This window comes from Myotis lucifugus, unplaced genomic scaffold, assembly GCF_000147115.1.
Source record: "Myotis lucifugus unplaced genomic scaffold, Myoluc2.0 scaffold_26, whole genome shotgun sequence".
NCBI classification, from domain to species: Eukaryota; Metazoa; Chordata; class Mammalia; order Chiroptera; family Vespertilionidae; genus Myotis; species Myotis lucifugus.
The window spans coordinates 4,732,499-4,756,226 of record NW_005871074.1 but is presented as its reverse complement, the minus strand read 5'-3'; the positions used below and the strand labels follow the sequence as shown (position 1 = coordinate 4,756,226).

Sequence of the window (23,728 nt, the reverse complement as noted above, 5' to 3'; positions counted from 1 at the left end):
TCAAAACCGTATTGAGACTAGCTGCATGCAGGGCGCAGCTGCTCGCTCGCCCGCCCGCCCTCCCTCTGGCAGCAGCCGCCGCCTGCCGCCCAGCCCCAGCCCCGCAGACCGCAGCACCCGGCACCCACCCGCAGCGAGGGTGCCCCCACCTGGACCAGATCACGCGCCTACAGACCCCGTAATAACTACAACCAGAAGGTCACGGCTCATTCTAAAGAATAGTTTGGGTAACATTAGCTGCTCTAGAGACAACTCTGGATTATAAAGATCCTTCAAGTTCACGTCAGACGGGTCATGTGCCGGAAGCGTAACAAGGTTCATGGGCGGCACATCTCACACAGCAGCGTGAACACCCAATCATCACGCTTATGAACTCCGAAAGGATCGGCTTAGAGTTTTGGTTAAGGAACCTCGGATACAGCCCACTGAGTTTACAGAAAGGGTGACATACATAGTCCGCATGTACTCAGTGTAGACACACAAGATCATGTATATTTTTAAAATACTGCCGATACCCTGTGATTTTATTCTTTTGTTTCTACCTTAATAAGTGAAAACAGAAACAAAATTAGCGAGCGGATCATTCTCTATGCAAATTTCTCGCAATAGCCCCGCCCTTTATAAAACCCGACTCTGTATTGCTTTACGACAGTATGTCGTGAAATAACGGAGCATTGACGTAGCATTGGCGGAAGCTAGCCTTGTGCTTTACGGCAACGACTCTAGGTAGGTTCGGGTCCGGATAGGCTCAAGAGGTGCAGGGCGGGCTGCAGGTGTGCAAGGGCTGCAGGTAGCGGCATCTGTTTTCGTATGTAGCATTAGGGTTTGTTTTTGTTTGTTTTTGAGTCTTCAGGAAGGCGAGAGTAATCCCCCCACTTCACTGCTGGGAGTCGGAGATTCTGTTACTGGCCCTCCCTTCCCTGCGCCGTTTCCTTTACGCACACTTGACTCTTAGGCAGGTTAGACTCGCCCTCCCTTCTAGAATGATGTCTCGTCGTTTGATTTGGTTTTAGTTCTGTTCTTTGGGAGAAGTCCAGCTTCCGGTGCCTCCTGAGCGGACCCCCCTCTCGCCTCCATCTTCGTCCCCCGGGGAGCCCGGCCCCTCGCTCGCCGCGGTCGGGAATGGAGCGGGATGGCTCTCCGCGGTCTCCACCGCCGGAGGGCTCTTCCCCGCCTGGAGAGGGCCCTGCTTCTGACCTCGGACAGGCCCTGTCCCAGATCCTGCACCGTCTGACCGGCCCGGAGTCCCGACGGGGCAGAGCCAGGAATGCAGCTCTCCAGGACCTCGGCGCTCTCCTGGAAGCCACAGAGTGCGATCGGTTATTTGCGGGGAGTGACACGCCGCTCGGCGGAGCGCCCGGGACGCTGGGGGAGGTGGCAGCCGCCCTGGAGAAGCATGCAGCGCCCCGCAAGGAGGAGGAAGGCGGAGGGGATGGGTGCTCTGCGGTGGCCGAGAAGGCGGCGGCGGTTGGGCTGCTGTTCACCAAGCTCCTGAGGAGAGTGGAGTCGGCCAAGGAGTCCCCGGGTTGCCTCGCAGGGAAGAGAGGCCTGCGCCACCTGGCCGGACCCATCTATGTGTTCGCCATCACTCACAGTCTGCCGCAGCCGTGGACCAGGCCGGCGTCTCGGGACGTTGCTAGAGAGGTGCTCGCCTTACTGCTGCGCGTTACTGAGTGTGGTTCTGTGGCAGGATTCCTCCACGGGGAACACGAAGGCGAGAAAGGGAGGTTTGCTGAGATAATGGGGCTTCTCCAGCCCGATTTGAATAAGTAAGTACCTACCCCTGCAGAAAGGGCCAACGGGGGGAACTGCAGGCTGTTTGAGAATGTGAGAGCGCAAAGGCTGTTGGAGCAGACCTCTTAAGGCCCAGAAAGGTTGGGTCTCTATAAATGACATGTTGCCCTAGCCGGTTTGGCTCAGTGGATAGAGCGTCGGCCTGCGGACTGAGGGGTCCCAGGTTCGATTCCGGCCAAGGGCATGTACCTTGGTTGTGGGCACATCCCCAGTAGGGGGTGTGCAGGAGGCGGCTGATCGATGTTTCTCTCTCATCCATGTTTCTGACTCTCTATCCCTCTCCCTTCCTCTCTGTAAAAAATCAATAAAATATATAAATGACATAGGCAGCGAGTGGTAAATTTGACATTAGGATACAAGTCTTCAGACTCCACTTTCTAGTGTTCTTGTCGGTCCTCCTGACGACTACCCTGGAAATGGGAAGTTCTGTCTCATTTATTTAGATTGAACTCTCTGAAATAAGATGGAGGTGGGAGCTTGGAGAGGATTTAAACTTGGTAGTTTAAACTTAGGAATCGTGAAAGTCATCACTAGTAGATAGGGAGGGATAGTTATTAGATATGGAAGCAGTGTTTGGGATGAAAAATATAAGCTTTAGATTGCTATTAGATAAAGTATTTTTTTAAAAAAAATCTTTATTCTGTCTTTCTCCTTTTTTTAACACTTGTTTTTTTAAACACTTTATAGAGAGGAAGGGAGAGGGATAGAAAATTATAAATAAAGAGGGAGAAACCTCCATCAGCTGCCTCCTGCACACCCCCAACTGGGGATCAAGCCTGCAACCAAGGTACATGCCCTTGACCGGCATTGAACCCGGGATCCTTCAGTCCACGGCTGATGCTCTGTCCATTGAGCCAAACCGGTTAGGGCTAGATAAAGTATTATGTTGTGAGTTTCCGCTTGCTACTCTGTGTGTTAGTATTTGTGATGAGTGGACATTTGTTCCTGTCCAAGATGACCATGGAGACATTTGATTTAGCCAAAAGGTTCTTGAAATGTGGTCTTTTCCAAAACGTCCACAAGACATTTGGTCCATGCTAGCTCATCTCCCTAACCCATGTGTTAGGACCAGCAAGGCTGTCTAGTGGAGAAGGGTTATTATTGGCAATACAGGCACAGCACAATTATTGGACCAATAAAATGTGATAGTATTTTATGTATGAATCCTGCAAACCGGGAGTATAAATAAACGTGGGTTCTTTGGGCCCAGCGACATTTGCTAAGTGTGGACATTGTTGACAGGACCAAATGTCGGGCTGTTTGGCATGGACCAAAGATGCTCATGGATGTTTGGACCTAATGTGCCGCAAGGGTATCGTAGCACTGCAGTAATAGAAAACTGTGTGCAGAGCTGTCATTGCACTAGGAACTTGGAATTAAAAGGCTTAGTTTTGAGGCTGGTGGTGCTTCCTTTTATTGCTTCTGAGTAGGACCAGGTCAAATAAGCTCTTCGATCCTCAGTTTCATTATTTGTAACATAAAGGTAATATTGCCTGTTACAGTTATTTTGAAGATTAGTTGAGTAATGTGTGTAAACTCATTACTTGCTGTTCAGATTTACAAACTGCTGTTCAAATTTTGATTCCCTTATAATAATAATAATAGTAACAACAACAGCAACAAGAATCTGAAGACATTTTTATTAGTTATCTCTCCCTTCTCAACATATCCTCACTGTAGCCACTTCCACCATTGCCACAGATCCTTTGCATTGCTGTGCTTATGAATGGCTTCTTCTCATTGGATAAGCTTTAGACTCAGAGCTCTGGGTAAATGTTAAATGCATGTAGTGTAAGTTCTGTAAGTTATTTTGATTTAAGTCTTAAAGTGTATGCTATTAACATCAGGAGTTACCTTATGTGGGATGTATTTTTTTCAATGACAAGGACATACTCTGTTTAGCTTAATTTTCTTTGCTAGTTAACACCATGTCACTGTACTTAATTTGGCTTCACATTCCCACTTAGGGAATCCTGGAAGAATAACCCTGCCACCAAACATGTTTTCTCCTGGACTCTGCAACAGGTCACTAGACCCTGGCTGAACCAACATCTAGAAAGGATACTTCCCCCATCCTTGCTCATCTCAGATGACTATCAAATTGAGAACAAAGTCCTGGGTGTCCATTGCCTCCATCACATTGTGCTTAATGTGGTAAGCAACCTCTGCTCTGATGGACAGACTGAGTCATATGGCTGTTCCCCATCCATGATGTCACTAGTTTATTTTGCCCTTTTATTAACTAACTTTCTATTATTGCAGTTATGTGACTAAATTCGCTTATTTATGTTTTTTCTCTTTATATTCATTCCATCTGCCAACCTAGTAGAGGTTATATCTCATAGGTAATATATATAAGAAACATGGGCTATTATTGTGCATATAGGCCACTTTCAAACTGAAAGATTTGAGTAATTAACAGTTGACTTTCAAGGATCAAAAAAATCAAACTGGCAGGGGTTATATTCAGATGTGCAAGCTATTACTCGAGGAAGTTTGTATATTTCTTTTTTAACTGTGTGTCATAGAGCTTTTAAAATACACACAGAAGTAGAGAGAGTGGTATAATGGATCCCATATACCCATAATTCAATTTTTTAAATTATCAACATTTGCCTGCCTTTTAATTGGGTGATTTGTCTGATTGCAGCCAGCTGCTGATTTGCTCCAGTATAACAGGGCCCAGGTCCTATACCATGCCCTTTTCAACCATCTGTACACACCGGAGCACCACCTCATTCAGGTAATTGTAAGATTTGTTGGTAACTGAGTCTAAGTTCTCAAATTTGAGTGGAAGGTGGCATTATGTGAGTAAGAATAGTTGAGAGACATTTTCTTGGGGAGTGAGGATGATAACTAAAAGCCATTGCCAAGTTGAAAATATGAAGGTAGCAGTGACTGGTGAAAATATCTCCATACCAAGCCACCATCCACATTCTTGAGTACCCACAGAAAAGCCAGTGTTTTTTCTTTATCTGGGTCAATTACATATCACTTGGGGGCAACTTTATGTCTGAAAAGTTCTATTTTTATTAATTAAGTGTCTTTTGTGGCTGACTTATTATAAACACACACACTTGAAATCCCTTGTATGTTGGATGTGTTAGTGTCATTTATTCTTCCCTCCAATAGAAATTGAATGCCTACTGGGTGCCAGTAACCATTGTAGGTTCCAAGAGTGAATGAATCAGACAGGATTTCTTAGAGCCAGAAACCCTTTGGGAGATGTTTATGTGAATATAAATGTTTATACATATGTCTACAGTATAAAGTGATAAATCTATTAAAAGAGGTTTGTATAAAGTGCAGTGGGTGTCCAGCAATAAGCAGCTAACCAGGTTTGGTGGTGGTTTTAGGAGGATTCCAGAGGAGGTGGTATTTGCTTATGAAGGATAAATTGGAGTTTTGATGGGGAGGAGGAGGAAAATATTCTCACAACAGAAGGAACAAGTTATAAACAAGTTACATAAAATGAGAGGTAGAAATAACCATATTTCTTTTTTTTTTAAATTTGTTTTTATTGATTTTTAGAGAGAGAGGAAGGGAGAGGGATAGAGAGATAGAAGCATCAATGAGAGGAAATATCATCGATCAACTGCCTCCTGCATGCCTCCTACTGGGGATTGAGCCTGCAACCCGGGCATGTACCCTGACTGGGAATTGAACTGATGACCTCTTGGTTCTTGGGTCGACATTCAAATGCTGAGCCACACAGGCTGGCACCATGTTTCTTGTTTTATGCCTACCCACATAATTGGACACAAATGAGGACCATCTTAGATTCTATTTAGAAGCAGTTTTGTTTTAAGTACATGTAAGTATCACTTGGACTTAGTAATACAGTGACAATAGGCTCAGACTCCTAAAATTTGGGTTAAAGTCCCAGCTCTGCCTTCCCATTTTATAGCTGAGCAAAGAACAGTCCTGAGGAGAAAGTATTAACTTATTTGGGACTGTCAGATAGAGATAATGTAAAAAAAAAAAAAGAGAGATTAAAAAATATAAAGTAATATATACTGAATGTTTTATAACTAGTATGTTTTAGAATTTTATGACATTACATTAACCCCTCACTTTGCCACCTTTCTTTTTTAAATATTATTCTAGGCCAGTGATGGCGAACCTATGACATGCGTGTCAGAGGTGACACGCGAACTCATTTTTTTGGTTGATTTTTCTTTGTTAAATGGCATTTAAATATATAAAATAAATATCAAAAATATAAGTCTTTGTTTTACTATGGTTGCAAATATAAAAAAACTTCTATATGTGACACGGCATCAGAGTTAAGTTAGGGTTTTTCAAAATGCTGACACGCCGAGCTCAAAAGGTTCGCCATCACTGTTCTAGGCATTGAAAATCCAGGTACTTTACAACTAGAAAGGTTAGGACTCTTGAGATGGTGTTTGAGAGGGAAAAAACACTACCAAAAACTACAAGAAAACCAAAGAGCCAGGAGAGCTAGAAGGGATTGCCTAAACACTGAAACCTCAGATACAGTGGTCCAATTGGACACAAATGAGGACCATCTTAGATTCTATTCAGAAGCAGTTTTGTTTTAAGTACATGTAAGTATCACTTGGACTTAGTAATACAGTGACAATAGACTCAGACTCCTAAAATTTGGGTTAAAGTCCCAGCTCTGCCTTCCCATTTTATAGCTGAGCAAAGAACAGTCCTGAGGAGAAAGTATTAACTTATTTGGGACTGTCAGAGATAATGTAAAAAAAAAGAGAGATTAAAAAATATAAAGTAATATACACTGAATGTATTATAACTAGTATGTTTTAGAATTTTATGACATTACATTAATAGATTATTAACGTTGCTAGAAACCTCAGAGAGGGTTGTGAATGCGAATGGATGGCTACAGCTCCTGTTCATTACTCTCTGCTAGGCTGTGTTGCTGTGTCTGCTGGATCTGTTTCCAGTCCTGGAGAAAGGCCTGCACTGGAAGGGAGGTGCAGCTCGACCCACCACACACTGCGATGAGGTCCTGCAGCTGATCCTGACCCACATGGAGCCAGAGCACCGCATTCTCTTACGCAGGACCTACGCGAGGAATCTGCCAGCTTTTGTGAAGAGGTGAGTGCTCGGCTGCTGGTTGGCCATACTCCAGACTGCATTCCTTTGCTGTCACATTTTCTCTTTTGTTTGTAGGCTGGGGATCCTGACCGTCCGGCACCTGAAGAGGCTAGAGCGAGTCATCCTTGGTTATCTGGAGGTTTATGATGGGCCAGAGGAGGAGGCGAGGTTGAAGATATTGGAAACCCTAAAACTTCTCATGCAGTATACTTGGCCCAGGTATAACAGCCAGCAGACATGTGTGGTGAGAGGGGCAAAGCTCAGATTTCCTCTTCAGAACTTGACCAGATGTCCATGCAGTGCAGAGTGTTAAGGATGTGCCACGTATACCTCCCATACCTATTGAACTGAGGAAAATGTCATTTAAAAGATAAACTATACCCATTGTTGCTTCAGGTGTACATCTCTCTAGATTAATAGGCACATTAAATTTAAAAGGCCACGTAGAAATGCTTCAATAAAGACAGTCCTAGCTTTGTTCATATTAATGTTTTTGATATCCAGTTGGGACCAGAGCACTTCATAGCACAATACTGAACAGTGATCAGAATACCAGGTTAGAATCTGATTGCTTAGAGAGCATTGCAACTCTGGCTTGAAGTAGGTATTGGGAACAGTAAACTGGTATTCAAACATGTTAAGTCAACAGAAGGCTTTCTTTTTTTTTTTTAATCCTCGCCCAAGATTGTTTTTATTGATTTGAGAAAGAGAGAGAGAGAGAGAGAGAGAGAGAGAGAGAGAGAGAGAGATAAATGTGAGAGAGAAACATGGATTGATTTCTCCTGTATGGGCCCAGACTGGGGATTGAATCCAAAATCTAGGTGTGTGCCCTGACCGGAAATCAAACCCACAACTTTTTGGTGATGGGACAACACTCCAACTGAGCCAGGGCAACAAAAGGCTTTCTTGCATGAAATAACAAAGTTTAATTCATCTAGAGTCCAGTGCCTTAACTACATACATATCTATTCTGAACCATATTATTTCATTTCTTTATAATGTACCCAAGTGTTTCCCTAGGTCACATTTGTAACCAGGTTGCATTTGTTTACTCTTTCTCCCTACGGAATTATAGGCTCCAGGAGGATGAAGACCACTTTGGTATACTGAGCGTACCAGAGTTTACTCAATACCTGGTATTAGGTGCACAAATATTTAAAGAATGTAATAGATGGACAAATGAAACTGAATCATACTAATACTGTCAGGCCTTTAAAGAGCAGAGACCAAGATTCAAAGTAGAGAGATTGGTAAGGGTTAGAAAGTGAATGTGATGTATTGTGGAGGGGTGGGGCTTGGGAAATAGCAGATTACATATTAAATGATGACAGGTAGAAGGCTAAGCCATACACAGATTATAGGAAAACATTTCATTTTTTAGATTAAGACAGGGGATGCAAACTTTTCCATCATGTTTCTGCCTATAATAGTTTATTATGCATATTTTCACACTATGTTAAAATTACTTTCCAGCTGCCATGAAAGTTTTTTAGTTTTTATTGTGGTAAAAAACATACACACAAACATATACTATTTTAAAATGTACAGTTCATTAGGTACATTTCCAATTTTGTGCAACCATCACAATTTTCTTAGAAAGGCTAATAAGCATAAGTGAATAGGACGGGTTTCACTGATTGATAGAAAATTCAGATTGACACTTAAGTCCCTGAAGCCAAGCTTATGTCCTCTTTTTAACTTTCTAGCCTGAGACTGCATAAAAGTTAAAGGATAATGGGCTACTTCCTGTTCTCTGGCCGAAAGTGTGGGACCCTGGTGAGGGGAAATCACAGTTCCCTTTTCAGGAGCGGCTGTTTCCTTAGAGTGGAGGCAGGCTTCCAAAGGGGAACAGGCCAGGGTGTGTGTATGGGCAGTGATTAGAGAACAGTGGGGCCTGAGGAAATCCAGTCTGGTTTCTGGTTCTGCTTCCAGCTCTTTGTCATTTGACTTTCGTTCCTTCATTTGTGGAGTCTCCAGTTTAACATCCTGATTTAGAGTATGAACAGTTTTTCTTCTTGATTCCAGAGTTTCCTGTAGACTTGTGGTCTTACTGAAGGCTCTCTTGAAACTGATATGTGATGTAGCAAGGGATTCAAGCCTTACACCGGAGCCTGTTAAGGGTGCTTTATTAGAGGAGGCCACAGACTGCCTGCTTCTCCTGGACCGCTGCTCTCAAGGACAAGTGAAGGTGAGGGACAGTGTGCCACGTGGTTTGAGTTAGGCCTCATTATCCTTAAGTCCTGTTTGCTATTCATGTGTCTGACCAAGTCTGTAAGTGAATGTGGAGGGTTCAGGTCTCCATTTCTGGAGCCCTCTAACCTTCTATAGACTTTGAGCAAAGGTATTCAGAATTGTTCAGATCAACAGGCAGAAGGATTAGAAAATATCTCTGGGGTCTTCTCTCTTGTAACATTTCTCGAGCCAAAGCAGAGCACCACCTAAGCCATGTTTCTTCTATCCTAATTTCTTCCTTGGTTACATTGTTCCCAGCATTAATGAACATATTCCCCTCACGCCCCTACCCCCCCCCCCCCCAAAAAAAAAGAGAAAATATCTCTGGGCCTAGGATAGAAAATGGGCAAAAGGATCATGATCAAGTGTTTGTAAATTCTGTTCCAGTTAAAAAAAACAGGCCCAGCCATGTGTGGCTCAGCAGATGAGCAACGACCCAGGAACCAAGAGGTCACCAGTTCGATTCCTGGCCCTGAATCTGGTTCACTGAGCACTTGCGTTTGTGTTCCAAACCCTGTACAACATCAACTTTGCAGAGGGCCCTCTTGCACTCTGGAACCCCTCAGGGGATGTAGGAGAGCCAGTTTCAGCCCGATCCCTGCAGGCCAGGCCGAGGGACCCCATTCATTCCACAAACGCCCGAGCCACAGTGCCACCCCAGGTGCGGCTCATCATGGACGGACCGCAGGAGGTTGGCTCTAAGGTGTGTCCGGCCTGTCTTGCCCAGTCCTGCCCCACCAGCCACCTTCTAATTAATTTCCTTTCAATGTGCATGAATCCGTGCACCAAGTCACTAGTAGCATATAATAGCTATGTGTGTGTTTATATATATTTAATAAACTATTGCCTCATTTCTTACCCCATTAGAAGTCTTCATTTGAAAAGGTGTAAGGCAGCATGAAAAGAAATTCATATCCTAGAAATACTTAGAGATAGCATAGTTTCTTGTTTTATTAGTTTATTCAGATTAAAATTCATCTTTGCTCTTTAATTTCAGGCAGTTTTCAAGTCCTAGATCACATTTAATTCATCTCAGCTAGTATTAAGCTGCTGCTTCATGAGCCATTTCCAAGCATGCCAACAATTCTTAGTTATACTTGTTCTGCGAACTGTCCCCTAGTGTCATCTATTCTTTCCTTCTTTGAGTATGAAACCAAGAAAGAAGAACCAAGGTAAAAGGAAAAAAAAAATTACCAAAAAAAAAATAAAAATAAAAGCTTGTTTGGTTTCATGTTTCAGGGTCTCCTGGCTAAAATTCCCCAAAGCTGCGAAGACAGCAAGGTGGTGGAGTGTGTCAGAAAGGTGCAGCTGGTTTCTGAAGGCGCTCCCTACAGTGGAACTTAAAAACTTTGCAGTATTTTCCTAAAGAGAAGAGGATTTTCTTTTTGTATAAATGGAATTATTTAAAGAAAAAGGTATTTTTGTACTGAACAATATAATTTAGATCTTTTTCCTTCTTGTCTTTTACTCCTTATAGAAGTAGGCAAAGAACAAGAAAAAAACTGAAGTCTGGACATTTTTGAATAAAGTTTTTTTTTTGGGGGTGCACCTAAGGTGGCTACCATTTCTAAACTAGAGGCCCGGTGCATGAAAATTCATGCACTGGAGGTCCCTCAGCCTGGCCTGCCCCTCTCACAGTCTAGGAGCCCTCAGGGGGCGGGTATCAATGCCCCCATCACACCTCTGCTGCTGCAACTGCTGGCAGTGCAGTCCTTGGCTGGCCCTGGACGGCTGGGGGAGTAGCTGGCCCCGCTCCTGCTCTGGGCACCACCATGTTGTAAGGGTTATGGTCAATTTGCATATTGCCTCTTTATTATATGATATTTACAATCACAAACTCATCTGTCAAGCTATCACCTCAACACAATCCAAAGCTATAAAAATACTCTGTTTACAACTTGAAGGATTTCCTTCACTCTCCCCCAGATTTCTTGCTCTACAGAAGTGGCATAAATATAAAAAACACAAATATTGTGTTACATACAAAACAAAGAGTAAAAACTGGAGGTATGTATGTGATGACGATAGGATAAAGTTCAAAATGTTCAGTCCTGTTACAAATGTCTGAACGTAGTTCACGTGGTTTTGGCCTTGGCCACAGGCTCCGTCTCCTGCTCATACTCAATCTCCACATAGGCTCGTTTTCTCCGCAAAGTTCCTTTCAAGGGTGTTTTGCCTTTGTGTTTGGCGTCAAGGGCCTTTTCTTCTTCCTCACTGGAGGATTTCTCACCCTCATCTTCATCACTGCTGGCATCCAGTTTGTCCATATCCTAGCATGGGGAGGAAAGAAGTAAGAGCAGGGAAGACACTAGTAGACTCATTCCCCAAACTCCATTGTCCTCTCAATTTTGAACAAACTAGAGGATTTATCTGCCTCTGTGTGTTTGGAAACCCTTCATGTCACCCATAAATCTCACCTCAAAGTCACTTATGTCACTCTCATCCACCTCATCAGCTTCCACAAACTCTCTTTTTCCCACATCCTAAAATAAAACATAACTGTTAGGTCAAAATACATGATGAAAATTCAACTTAGACAACTAGTTTTATGCAGTGGTTCTCAACCTTCTGGCCCTTTAAATGCAGTTCCTCATGTTGTGACCCCCAACCATAAAATTTTCATTGCTACTTCATAACTGTAATATTGCTACTGTTATGAATCATAATGTAAATATCTGATATGCGGATGGTCTTAGGCGACCCCTGTGAAAGGGTCATTTGACCCTAAAGGGGTCGTGACCCACAGGTTGAGAACCACTGTTTTATAGTCTTTGATAAGTAAATGCATAAATAACAACTAGAATCAGTATTTACTTGCTAGGCAACTCAAGTCTACCTATTTTCAAGTATAATACTTCTGAAATCAGTATTTAAGATTTACAAACATTCAACTAAAATTATTAATTTCAAATAATCAAAAACTAGTTTAGTAATAGGAAAAGTATGCTTCTGTACCTATGTGAGTGAGTATACTGTGTGGCTAACCATCTACTTGCTAAATCTGCCCTTCTAAAAAGACTATGTTAATAGTAAGATTAAATCCTTTTAACTTTCAGTAGGTTCCTTAATGGTGTATTCTTACAGATGATGAAGGTTCTTCCTTTGTCTTTCACAGGAAAAGTATTAGAAAGCCCATCAGTAAGATTAAAATTGTCAATGCATATTTGGTTAGCTGAACCTGGAGAACACAGAAGCCACTGCTGAACCAGAATTAACCTCACGATAGAAAACTAAGATCATTTCATTACTTTTGGTTAAGAGACTGAAAATGACAGCCTGTCTCTCAAAATAGATCTAGTCCTATAGCTTACTGCTGGACAAAACAAAAATACAAGCAAGGCTTACTTCCTCATCATCTTCATCTTCTTGTTCCTCAGCATCTGAAGAGTCACTCCCTGCCTCCTGCTGTTCCAGGGCCTTGTCGAAGGCATGGATGGGGAAGTTGTAGATGTCGCCATACTGAAGAACACACAGATTGGCTTTAGCTATATTTGAATCTCACACTTAAAGTCCACTGTCCAACAAGCGTACTTTTTCCTCAGTGAAATGAGGATATTTAATTTGATGAGTAATATTTCTATCTTGTTTTCAAGTCTAGAGCTGGCAGTGTCTTTAAAAAGCCCATTTTAACATTTAAATAATTAGTGGTTAATACCAAACTGGTAACTTCTATGAAGGATGGAAGAAAAATCACTTAAAACTTAGTAGTCTATAAAACCCAAGGAGTAGGCCAGATGTAAAATTTTGCTGATAAAGGGGAGTAAAGACAAATTTTTTATTCATACTGTCTTTATAAATGACATTAAATCTTTAAAAGAGGAGAATAGACAGGAGGGTCAGAACGATGGTTTTTGCACAGAGATCTGGAATTGCTGCGTTTGGGAACAGGAGTTGGGAATAATGGCAAAAGCGAGAGAGAGGTCTCGTACCGAATGGAGTATCAAGAACAACCAAAGCATCTTATGTGCTGGCATCAACGAACTTAAATGAAGAAGCCAGGACCCATATGTTATTTGTTCCAGGAATAAAATCATGGTGAACATCTAGCACCTTTAAAAATAAGACCCATTTCTCACTAGTCCCACATTTCCTAGCATGATAGTACCACCTAAAACAAAATCCGTACCCCAAGCTCCTAGCTTTCTCACCGTATCTTGTTTAAGTCTCTCCAGCAATTCCTTTTCAATGGCATTATCCAGCTGGGCAGCTATTAATGCCTTTTCCTGTAAGAAAAAGAGCAAACCCATTTACCTCACTAGTATTCATTTTCTAGCCCGTACAAGAAGAAGAAACTATCAAGTTTTTATAAGAAAGAAGATGTAATCACTTCTCCCTCTTGCTATTATGGGGGCTTCTGCCTCTCCAACCAGATGTATTACTTTACCTCTCATCCCTTCTTGGTAACCTTTCAATGTAAAAAATTCCTAAAGTTTTTATAAATAGCATTTTAAATTCTAAAAAAGCCTTTGATAGATATACAAAGCAGGTAGGTCTACATACATTTAAGTGGCTTAGAAAATAAGCAATCCTGAAGCAGACTCACAGAAAAGGGAACAGAGACCCTCATTCGTTTACGTTTTCTAATACCATAGTAGACCCCTTGATACAAAAAAGAAAATCTCTTCCTTCAGTGATCTCTCACAGGAAATGATACATGGCATCAACCTGTACCACTCACAACCAAAACATACAAATCTCACCTCAACCCGCCTTTCTAGCCTAAGATTGTGCATTAATTAGTGAAAATCATAGAGGATTTCAAAGTGTTACACACTGAAGCTGTGTTAGCATGAAGAACAGTGTCAGATAAATCACAATGCAGAAGACTGGGGCACATGGGTTAATTAAAAGTCTACTGTGGTGGTCTACATCATTCTCTAAAGTAGATGCTTACACCTCAAAGACTGATCCAGTGAGATGTAGGAAGAAAATACTCAGAACTTAAATGTTACAAATATTTTTTATGCATACTGACATTGATGACTTGATCTGTCCACAGAGCAAATAGTTGTGTCAGATACCGTGAACAAGATAAAACAAATATCTATATGTCAGATAGAGTGAACATTTGCCAACCTTTTTAAAATGACAAATGGTTGTCTGTATTATGTAACGCAGCAGGAGTTTTAAAAAGTAAATACATTTATCTGTTCTTTCAAGAGAAAGGGAATATTTTACCAGTGAGTTTAAAGAAAAAAAACTTGTGGATAGACCACCTTAAGAAGAAAAGGATTACATCTATGTGATATTGCTGAAAACATGTCTCCTACAAAAATTTCAATCCCACAATTTAAAAATCTGGAGACATAATTTCCCAAACCATTAAAAAATCATTTTCCAGAAAGCTTCAAAATTATTTGGCATAAATGGAAAAATTTAATTTCTTCTGAAAGACTTGCATGAACACCTGTTTAACAATTGGGAGTGGAGAATGAAAATAAAGAGCAAATAATCACAATGCACTTCTCTAAGCATCCCTGCCATACCTATCAATAATGAGAGCCCATAAGGACAAATTTATACTCGGATGAGAACCAGGCCATCACAAACAATTACTTATACCTATGAGCGTAAGTATGCATGTATAACACTTATAAATGATATAATGGGAGCATATGCTAAAAATTTTATTGATGGGGTAAGTGATCAAAAAAGCTTGAAGATCAATGATAAAATGGATTTGAGATACAGAACTCCATGGATTAATGGAAACAAAAGCATCAACATTATTAAAGTTATTTCTTGACAGAACTTGACAAATAATCAGGTAAATGTCTATTGCCAGAAAAGAAGTAAGCAAAGCAAATACCTAGAATGAATGGTTGGACTTGTCGGGAAAAGCTAATTCCTGGGTCTTGAAAAGCCTAAGAAAATTCAGCTCGACCGAAGTACCAGCGAGGTGGAGAGGCGGATTGCTCTCTGTGACAAAGCTGGAGTTTCCCGACTAGATTTTCCATGGACAGCAGGCCATTAACATCGCCAGTCGTTACTTTGGTAACAAAGCTGCTCAGTTTACTTCTAAGAAATAATTCCAGTCTGTTCCTTACTAACAATTTCAAAATAATAATGAAAAACACACACCTCAATTTAGTGGCCTAATATGACCTGATGTCACAGGAGTCTAATTAAAGCAATTTTAAAAATTCCATCTAATGTGAATGAGCGTTCTTATATTTCACTGCAAAACTACTAGTGCGTTTGATTAGAATGCTCTAACCCTGCTGAGGGCAATATGTAAGATCAGACATACCAAAATTCTGAATTCTGAAACATCTGACCTCCAGAACTTCAGGCAAGGAGTTGTGGCTCTCTAAGGGATTCTATATGTCTTCCCCATCACACAGATCCCCAAGCGCCCACATTTTAACCTGCCCTGAAAGTCATAATCTTAAAATATAGAATATCAGATATCTTATGCAACTTTTACTGTTATCCATTACTGTTATCCATGGCTTGAAAAGTTCACAGACAATGGTGACTGAATCTTTTTCTACCTACATAGCCCTACTCTCAATGAAATATGAATATCACTATGAATATCAGAACAATACGTTACCTCTCTTCTTTTTTCTCTCCGCTCCACCTTCTTACTCAAAGGAACAAGTTTCCTCCTACAGGAAATAAAACACGTTATCAGAAAACTCAACTACATGTGCTACGTGTTCCTTTAAAAAATGAGAAGGATTGGGATTCATTTTGTAGGATTCAGATCAATACAGCAAGATTATATACTTAAAATTTTCTAGATAAATCTAATGCTATAAAAAATCAAACATTTTTGTATCTACTTTAATGTGGCTGTTTTTGTTTTCTTGAGGCGTTCTGACACTTCTAAGGACATTCACTATGCCAACAATGCTTCAGTGAACTAAAAGGACTTTGTTGTAGAAGACTGACAGCTTTAGTATTCTCCATTAAGTCTGGATTTCATGTCTCTTTTAAAAATGAGTTTGCACTGTACTCAAAGTAAAGTTCTTACATTCCTGTTCATTCACATTTTTAGGTCATTTTAAAATCCCCCCCATTTTAAGGTTCCTGCAGGGAGTTATAAACAGAATGTTCTGAAGCTGGTTTTCAGACAGGGAGGGGATAATCAAGTTGTACTATACTGTTTTTAAATTCCTGCAAAATCGAAGGGCACGCCTTTAACCTGAGGTGAAGCTTATTCTTAGCATACCACAAAAGGCTACCCCAAGTTGAATTTTATTATACTATAACAGTATTACTAGAGGTTTCACAACACTGTTTCATAATATGATCCATGAAAAAATAGATGTAAAAATAAATAAATGATCTAAATACTTACTGTCGCTTTAGTGTAAGTTTTCGAATTCGAATTAGGTACTGGGTGATCTTGGTGAATCTCTGCTTACACTTGTGTCGAATGAAACGGGGCCAGTAAATTAGATTTTCATCTATTTGCTCCAGTGCTTTCTCATAGTTTTTGTGAAGCCGGACCTATCAAACAGACAGAGGAAGCTTGAGCCCAGCTGGTGTGGCTCAATGGTTGAGCATCAACCTATGAACCAGGAGATCATGGTCTGATTCCTAGTCAGGGCATGTGCTTGGGTTGTGGCTGGATCCCCATAGGGGGCGTGCAGGAGGCAGCCAAATCAACGATTCTCTCTCATCATTGATGTTTTTCTCTCTCTCTCTTCCTCTTCCTGAAATCAATAAAATATAGTTAAAAAAGAAAAGAAAAAGGAAGCTTGAAGGGCAAGGATAAATGATTAGGTCTTCACTGTTAACAGCACTATGGGACCTAATAAGGATGGCTTCAAAGTTTAATCTAGATATGATCACGGAAGAGGGAAAAATGTGCCATTTTTGCTCTTGAGCAATGGTCACTGTAAAATTATGTTCCAAGTCTTACCCGTTCCCAGAGCCGCCTAGGAAAAGCTGCTCGTTCTATCACCTTCATGTACAGGAAGCACTGTCCTGCGGGATAAAGTAAATACCTTTAATATTATCTAGAGACTAAAGAACATCCTTTGAAAAGCTGCTGAGTGGTTCTCATGAAAGGTGGAACCGGGCCTTACCTTTCTCTTCTTTGATAGTGGCATACTGACTGTTCGCCAGGGGACAGGACGACCGGTTACACAGGCCAGTCAGGCTGTACTCATTTCTGCAAAAGCCCTGTGTCTTGGTTCTAGAATGCGAGGAACAGCAAGCATTACTTACAAGACGGGTTACCAAGAGGGCAACTAAAGGAATCTTTGTCCAAGCTGCAAATCTAGACTCACCTTATCTTGAAGGAACAAAATTGCTTGTTTCCTAGTGTATCCCAGATAACCTGCAAGACAAAGTATAAACCCATTTCAATGGCTCTGACCCAATAGGTGGCACGGTAATCCAAGAAACAATGCCCTAGGGCAGTGCCCTGCTTTACTGAGGAAAGAACTCTTTGAGGAATGAGGAAAAAATGCTTTGTAAAATAGTCTGACTTCTTTTCTTTACACATATAACAGATCCTTATAGAAAAAGTAAATACAAATTAGCAATAACCATAACCCATTACCCAGATATTTCATTATTATTTTGTAAATATTTTCAACTTTTTCTGTATGTGTATACTTTCCAAGAACTAGTATGCCTATATGTATGTTTTCAACAAAATGAGGTCATATTATATATTTTGTAACTTTCCTTTTCTACTCAAAATGTTCACTATCCAGTGTAAAAGGCTGCACAGTACTAGACTTTTGGAAATACATACAATTTTTCATTGAGGGCAAGAAAAATATCCTATTGCTATCCTCCACTAATGTGTTTTTTTTAATAATTTTTTTATATTTTTAATTTTTTTTTAGAGAGAAAGAGGGAGAGAACATCAATTTGTTGTTCCACTTATTGATACACTCATTGGTTTATTCTTATGTGCTCTGACCCCGGATTGAACTGGCAACCTTGGAATATCAGGATGATGCTCTAACCCAGTCTGCGAACCACTGGTGGTCTGTGAGGTTCGAAAGGTTGGCGACCGCTGCAACCAACCGAGCTACCTGGCCTGGACTAATGTGTTCTTTATTCATCCAGCATTTAGTGTGTACTAATTTATGTAAGGCACTGACACCCCCAAATCCTGACAAACAGGAGGCACTGGAGTACTTGTTGAATGAAGGAAGGTCTAGTCCTTAAAGGGTGTTATCTATCTAGTTAGGGAGAAAGACACATACACAAAGCAGCAGTCCAAGTACCAAAGAGGTGTAGATTGTATGAGAGCCTCTGAGCGAGCTGCCCTGAGGAACTGGGAGAGGCTTTAAAGTAGCTAAAGGGAAAAACACAAACATAAAAGAAGGGAGTAAACGGTTTTTGGAATTTTGTAGGATGTGTTTGGCAGGGGATGGAAGGAAACAGGTTAGAGGAAATGAAACTGGAGAAGTAGGACTCAATCAGGTTGGTGGCTTTAAATATCTCTAAATTATGATTCCTAAATTTTTATTTCCGGGTCAAACTTCTCTCCTGAGCACCAGACTCGTATATACATCCAGATGCTACTTGACATCTCGGCTTGGTGGTCTAAAAGGCATCATGCACATTAACATGTCCACATGGAGCTCTCGACTCCACCTCTTTCAAAAGAATACTGTGCTCCTCCCCCAGCCTTCCCCTCTCCAGAAATAAAACCACCACTCAACTGTTTGTTCAAATCAAAATATCCTTGATCTCTCTTTTTTCATTTAACCCATCGCCAAGTCTTTTCTATTAAACCTCACATTTATCCATTTCTTTTCATATCCGCCATGACTACCTTAACTGAAGCTTCCTTCATGATATTCTAGTCTCCTGGCTTCCATTCTTTCTCTCCTTCAAAAACCTTTCACACAACTAGAGAACTTCACACAATTGTAAACCAGATGTCATTTCCCATGGAAACCCCTAAGAACACTTCTTACAAGACTTCACATGCTCTTGGTGTCCTTGAATATATTCCTTCTCTCTTACCTCTGGATCTTTGTACTTGACGCTCCAACTGCCTGGATTGACTGCTTTTAGCTCAGCCCCTCCGTGGCGGGCCATTCTCATCCTCTAGATCTCAGCTCAAAGGTCTTCTATTCAGGGACACCTTCCCTGATCAGGCCTATCTGACGTGGTCTCTCCCAACTGCTCTCTACGCCATCACCTCTGGTCTTTCAAAGCCCCGTGAGGCCCCGCAATGGTCCTTGTTAGTTCACTCGTCTCCCCGACAGAGGGCTCCGGGGAAGCAGGTCGTCTGCCTGGCTTATTAACAACCACACTCTAGCCGAAGCCGGTTTGGCTCAGTGGATAGAGCGTCGGCCTGCGGACTGAGGGGTCCCGGGTTCGATTCCGGTCAAGGGCATGTACCTGGGTTGCGGGCACATCCCCAGTGGGAGATGTGCAGGAGGCAGCTGATCGATGTTTCTCTCTCATCGATGTTTCTAGCTCTCTATCTCTCTCCCTTCCTCTCTGTAAAAAATCAATAAAATATATTTAAAAAACAAAAAAAACAACCACACTCTAGGAATGACCACCATCCTGGCACACCGCAAGCACGCAGGTATTTCTCCTACACATGACTCAAGGAATGAATCTAGGATGCTTCCAAAACCGTAACTTGGACAGACAGTGGGACACATGTAAAGAAAAACCCACACCCAGCAAAAGCAGACGAAAAGTAGGGTGCACATGCATGAAAAGGATCCTTAAAGTGGATGCCGAGACTTCGCCGTATCGCCCCCCTGCCAAACCCCGCCCGCCCCCCGAGTCTCCCAGGCCCAGACGCACAGCCCGTCATTGCTGGGCACAGGGGCTGCAACCGCCGACCCTTTGGATTGGGGGGGGGGGTGTTCTGGCCCCCTAACCCCGCTGGGGCCACGGGCTGGAGGTCCAGGGCAGACACGTGAGAGCCCCACGCCCGGAAACCGGAAGCCTCGCTTCCGAAGCCACACGAGACAGGGGGCGAGCTGAGTATGCGCCTCTGAGTCGAGACACCCAGTCTCCCTGCGAGACACCCAGACACCCTGCGTAAACCCCGGGTGGCAGAGCACAGGACACTCACATCATCGGACTGCATGGTGCCGGCACTTCAGCGTGCGGAGCTGGCCAGATCCCCGGAAGCAACCATGCTTCTTCCGGCGACTCACTTCCGGAACGCCTTAGTCTCACCTACCGCGAGAGCTCCGCGGTCTCAGACTGGCAGACAGCGCCGCCTGGCGGTGGGACGTGCGCGCGCGCCTTCCCGGCCCCCCGCTCGATCCTCCCGTCACCGCGCGCTCACCGCTGGGCTTGCCCGGCTTCGCCGAGGGCGCAGACGCGGCTCGTGGCGCGGAGCAGCCCGCGGAGGAGGAGCCGAGTCCCTGAGCGCGGAGCCGACAGCGGCCGGCGCGCCCTGGTCCCCAGCCTCCCGGGTGCCGGGCCCTGCAGGCGGGTCAGGGCTACTTTGCTTGTATCCTCCGTCCAGTGAGTGGGTCTCTGAGTCGGTCCTGGTAACTAGAGACCCTCGCGCCCGCAGACATTTGTTTGGTGCGGCATGGGGTCCAGGTTTTAGAAATTCAAACATTTTCGAAGGACTAACAACTTTTTTTCAGCTTCATATTTTGACGGAGGCGGGGAGGGTAAACACCTTTACTAGTTCATATCGTTTTTCAAAAGAAAGGCCATTTTAATACCAAAAGAGTCAGAGAGGCACAATCTCAGAATAAGCATGGGCCCCGGCTTTGCATGTCACATACAGCAATTCAATGTGTTGTAAGTGATTGTGCTGCAGGCAGGTGAAACCTCTGAATGAGGACCACCCTGCTAGACAGCATGGTTTCAACACGGATTTTTGGAGCCCAGCTTAGGTTATAAAAACCAACTGGCGTTAACTAAATATCTTTGGGCAAGTCACTTAATCTTTATCAAACTTTTTCATGTGAATAATGGGGTTGGCTGTGTGTTAAACCCATGGTTTACATTGATTCATAAAAAAAAGTTTCCCCGGCCGGTCTGCTCAGTGGTTGAGCTTGCCCAGGAGACCACGGTTGGATTCCCCGTCAGGGCACCTGCCCGGGATGTGGGGTCGAACCCAGTAGGGGGCGTGCAGGAGGCAGCCGGTCAATGGTTCTCTCTCATCATCATGTTTCTATCACTCTCTCCCTCTCCCTTCCCCTCTGAAATCAATACAAATATATTTTTAAAAAGTTAAGCATCTTTTCACATATTTATTGGCTCGTCACTTTCCTTCTTTGTGAAGTGCTGTATAAGTCTTTGGCCCCTTCCTTCCCCTTTCTTTTTTTTTAAAATATTCTTTTTTTTCTTATTTTTTGAATATATATATTTTATTGATTTCAGAGAGGAAGGGAGAGAGAAACATCAATGATGAGAATCCCTGATTGGCTGCCTCCTGCACGCCCCCTACTGGGGGGGATCGAGCTGGGCATGTGCCCTTGGCCGGTATTAGGCCGATGCTCTATCCACTGAGCCAAACCAGCCTGGGCTCCTTCCCCCTTCTTACTGGATTCTTCTTTTATTGCACTGTAGGACTCCTTGATGTATTCTGGATACGCACTCTTTGTTAGACAAATACATTGCAAATATCCAACTTATCAATATTGTCCTTTGTATTTGGGGTTTTCAGGAAGTTGATGCCATGACGATCAACCCATTTTTACAGAGAGGACAATTGAGGAACTTGGCAGGAGAGCTCTGAGGGACCAGGGCCAGCAATCACGCTCCGGTTCCTGCCGGTGAGTCCAGCGCTTGCAGTGCCTCCTCGGATGTTGACCCTGGGAGCCTCCCTTGCCCTGAGTCAGTCCCAGCCCTCCCCCGGTCTTGCATTGCTTCCCCAGCATTACCACCTCCTACTAGACCAGGGCAACGTCACTGTCGTTGGGTTATCTGGATTTGGAACTCAGTAGCTTGAAGTCAGTTTTACTTTCCCAGTAAACACCCAAATGATCATCCTACTCCGGCTACCAAACACTGGTCCCTGACTAAAGGCGCTCAGGCCTCTGCTCTGCTTAGCAGATTCTCACTTTTCCCCTGCAGGTGGCTTTGCATACGCTGCAGTCTTCCTTGAGTTGGAGAAGCAGAAAGTGCCCTGGACTTGCTTTAGATCAGCGGTTCTCAACCTGTGGGTTCGTGACCCCTTTGGGGGTGGAACGACCCTTTCACAGGGGTCGCCGAAGACCATCGGAAAACACATATATAATTACATACTGGTTTTGTGATTAATCACTATGCTTTAATTATGTTCAATTTGTAACCATGAAAATTCATCCTGCATATCAGATATTTACATTACGATTCATAGCAGTAGCAAAATTACAGTTATGAAGTAGCAACGAAAATAATTTTATGGTTGGGGGTCACCACAACATGAGGAACTGTATTAAAGGGTCGCGGCCTTAGGAAGGTTGAGAACCACTGCTTTAGAAGAAGGTCTCCGGAGCCTCCCAGGAACTTTGGGGAAGGGCTGTGCTGCAGGGCCGGCCTGGAACCGAGGTCCCACTTGCTTTTAAAGAGGAGGCGTCCGTGAAAACCTGGATCCAGGATCGCTGGGCCTGACTGAGCCGAGAGGTATCCCGCCTTCCCCAAATCTCCTTTCCGAGTCTTCGCCACAGCTCCAGGGGTGCGAACTGAAAGTGGGAAACCCCGGTGCCCAGCGCGGAGCGAGCCTCCTGCACCGAGAAGAGGTGAGTGCGCATCCCTCTGGCTCCCGTGGAAGCCTGGTGGGGGCAGGGTCTCGGTGCCGAGCAACACAGGCCTTTCTGGTGCCCACGGCGGCTGGGGCGCAGCCCGCGGGACTCACGGCAAAAGGAAACCTCTTTGTGCCCAGAGGGAGTGTAAGAGGAAGACGGAGTTGTGTGCTGTTTTTGGAAACCTTGGGCAGCGCTTTCCAGGGACTCTGCCCGACTTTGAAACCTCTCTGTCTGCCGAAAAAGCCCGGGTGGGAGGCAGGTGACACGCAGGGGCCCGCTGGAGCCCAGGGGGCGGGGGCAAATGGTTCCAACTCCTGGGAAGGAAGGCTTTCTGGTACCTCCCCTCTGCCAGGATCTTCCCAGTCTCACCAACGCCAGAACCTAACTCTGCCAGTGTGTACGGTGAATTGCTGCCCCCTCTCCCCAGGTCTTCACTGAGAGTCACTTGTTGCTGGGAGTGTGTGCGGAGGCAGCGATTCCCACTGCCCAGCGGTGCAGAGCACAGTGCATTTAATGGAGAAAATGCCCAGGGCGAGCCCCCAGGACAGCAGGCTTTGGGTACCGATACCTAAGCCATTTCCTGGGTATTTTTGTGTGCAGTTAGTGTCCTAGAACAGACCTCATTTTGTGTAAGATATAGAAATAACACTGGTGTGATTATAAGACAGTTTCTGGGGATCTTTTAATGAGTCTTTAATATATAGCAAATATATACCATGCAAAAGGACTTTTTCCTAACACCATGGCTTCAACAGGCCGCTCCCTACGCAGTGCACCAGCTCCCCAACATAGTTGGGGAGAATGTTCTATGAGTTGTGGCTTGGATTGTTGATTTCATTTGTGGAATGCATTCAATGCCCTAGGGCTGGGCACAGTTTTGTGTATGGTAAGTTGGTCTTCAGGACCTCATTCCCTTATATGTCCTTCCTTCTCTCAAACTGGGACACCCCCAGAGCTGTGACCCATCTTGGGCT

General features: G+C 43.5%; 3 protein-coding genes and 1 non-coding gene across 8 annotated transcripts in view; 2 read left to right on the top strand and 2 right to left on the bottom strand.

Annotated features, from left to right (window-relative positions):
• The first annotated feature begins 265 nt into the window (after window positions 1-265).
• TTI2 (TELO2 interacting protein 2) lies at window positions 266-19,035 on the top strand. 3 transcript variants are annotated; one of them, XM_023751865.1, is made up of 7 exons: window positions 468-1,769; window positions 3,762-3,948; window positions 4,445-4,537; window positions 6,692-6,879; window positions 6,955-7,098; window positions 8,905-9,067; window positions 18,560-19,035. In XM_023751865.1, the coding sequence occupies exons 1-7, from the start codon at window positions 1,123-1,125 to the stop codon at window positions 18,575-18,577; spliced, it is 1,440 nt and encodes a 479-aa protein (XP_023607633.1). In that variant the 5' UTR covers window positions 468-1,122; the 3' UTR covers window positions 18,578-19,035. The 3 variants fall into 3 exon arrangements, with proteins under 3 accessions (XP_023607634.1, XP_023607633.1, XP_006086273.1); XM_006086211.3 differs by lacking the exon at window positions 18,560-19,035 and adding an exon at window positions 10,351-10,643 and having other exon boundaries at window positions 490-1,769; XM_023751866.1 differs by lacking the exon at window positions 8,905-9,067 and having other exon boundaries at window positions 266-1,769; window positions 18,560-18,767.
• LOC111825446 lies at window positions 282-385 on the bottom strand. The gene has a single exon (XR_002828612.1). It is a non-coding gene; the product is annotated as a small nucleolar RNA U13 (small nucleolar RNA).
• Window positions 10,038-20,254, bottom strand: MAK16 (MAK16 homolog). Of its 3 annotated transcripts, none has more exons than XM_006086210.3 (10): window positions 20,132-20,254; window positions 17,355-17,404; window positions 17,151-17,260; window positions 16,985-17,049; window positions 16,418-16,569; window positions 15,668-15,722; window positions 13,260-13,334; window positions 12,457-12,570; window positions 11,529-11,594; window positions 10,038-11,381 (listed from the first exon to the last, which is right to left on the bottom strand). In XM_006086210.3, exons 1-10 carry the CDS (start codon window positions 20,144-20,146, stop codon window positions 11,187-11,189), a joined length of 897 nt encoding a protein of 298 aa, XP_006086272.1. In that variant the 5' UTR covers window positions 20,147-20,254; the 3' UTR covers window positions 10,038-11,186. The 3 variants fall into 3 exon arrangements, with proteins under 3 accessions (XP_006086272.1, XP_023607635.1, XP_023607636.1); XM_023751867.1 differs by lacking the exon at window positions 20,132-20,254 and adding an exon at window positions 19,057-19,162; XM_023751868.1 differs by lacking the exons at window positions 11,529-11,594; window positions 20,132-20,254 and adding an exon at window positions 19,057-19,354.
• A 177-nt stretch (window positions 20,255-20,431) lies between these two features.
• Window positions 20,432-23,728, top strand: part of FUT10 (fucosyltransferase 10) — a 68,488-nt gene continuing 65,191 nt past the window's right edge. The window contains exons 1-3 of the mRNA XM_014453604.2: window positions 20,432-20,500; window positions 21,692-21,800; window positions 22,577-22,748. The gene's annotated coding sequence lies outside the window, so the exon portion shown is untranslated. The remainder of the gene's footprint in view (window positions 20,501-21,691; window positions 21,801-22,576; window positions 22,749-23,728) is intronic.

Coding starts and splice junctions, on each gene's coding strand:
- TTI2 (XM_006086211.3), top strand. CDS start 1,123: ATGGAGCGGGATGGCTCTCCGCGGTCTCCACCGCCGGAGGGCTCTTCC. Junction 4,538..6,691: donor CGGAGCACCACCTCATTCAG/GTAATTGTAAGA, acceptor ACTCTCTGCTAG/GCTGTGTTGCTGTGTCTGCT. Junction 9,068..10,350: donor GCTCTCAAGGACAAGTGAAG/GTGAGGGACAGT, acceptor TTCATGTTTCAG/GGTCTCCTGGCTAAAATTCC.
- MAK16 (XM_023751867.1), bottom strand. CDS start 19,137: ATGAGAATGGCCCGCCACGGAGGGGCTGAGCTAAAAGCAGTCAATCCA. Junction 17,050..17,150: donor CACTATCAAAGAAGAGAAAG/GTAAGGCCCGGT, acceptor TTTATCCCGCAG/GACAGTGCTTCCTGTACATG. Junction 11,382..11,528: donor GTGACATAAGTGACTTTGAG/GTGAGATTTATG, acceptor TCCCCATGCTAG/GATATGGACAAACTGGATGC.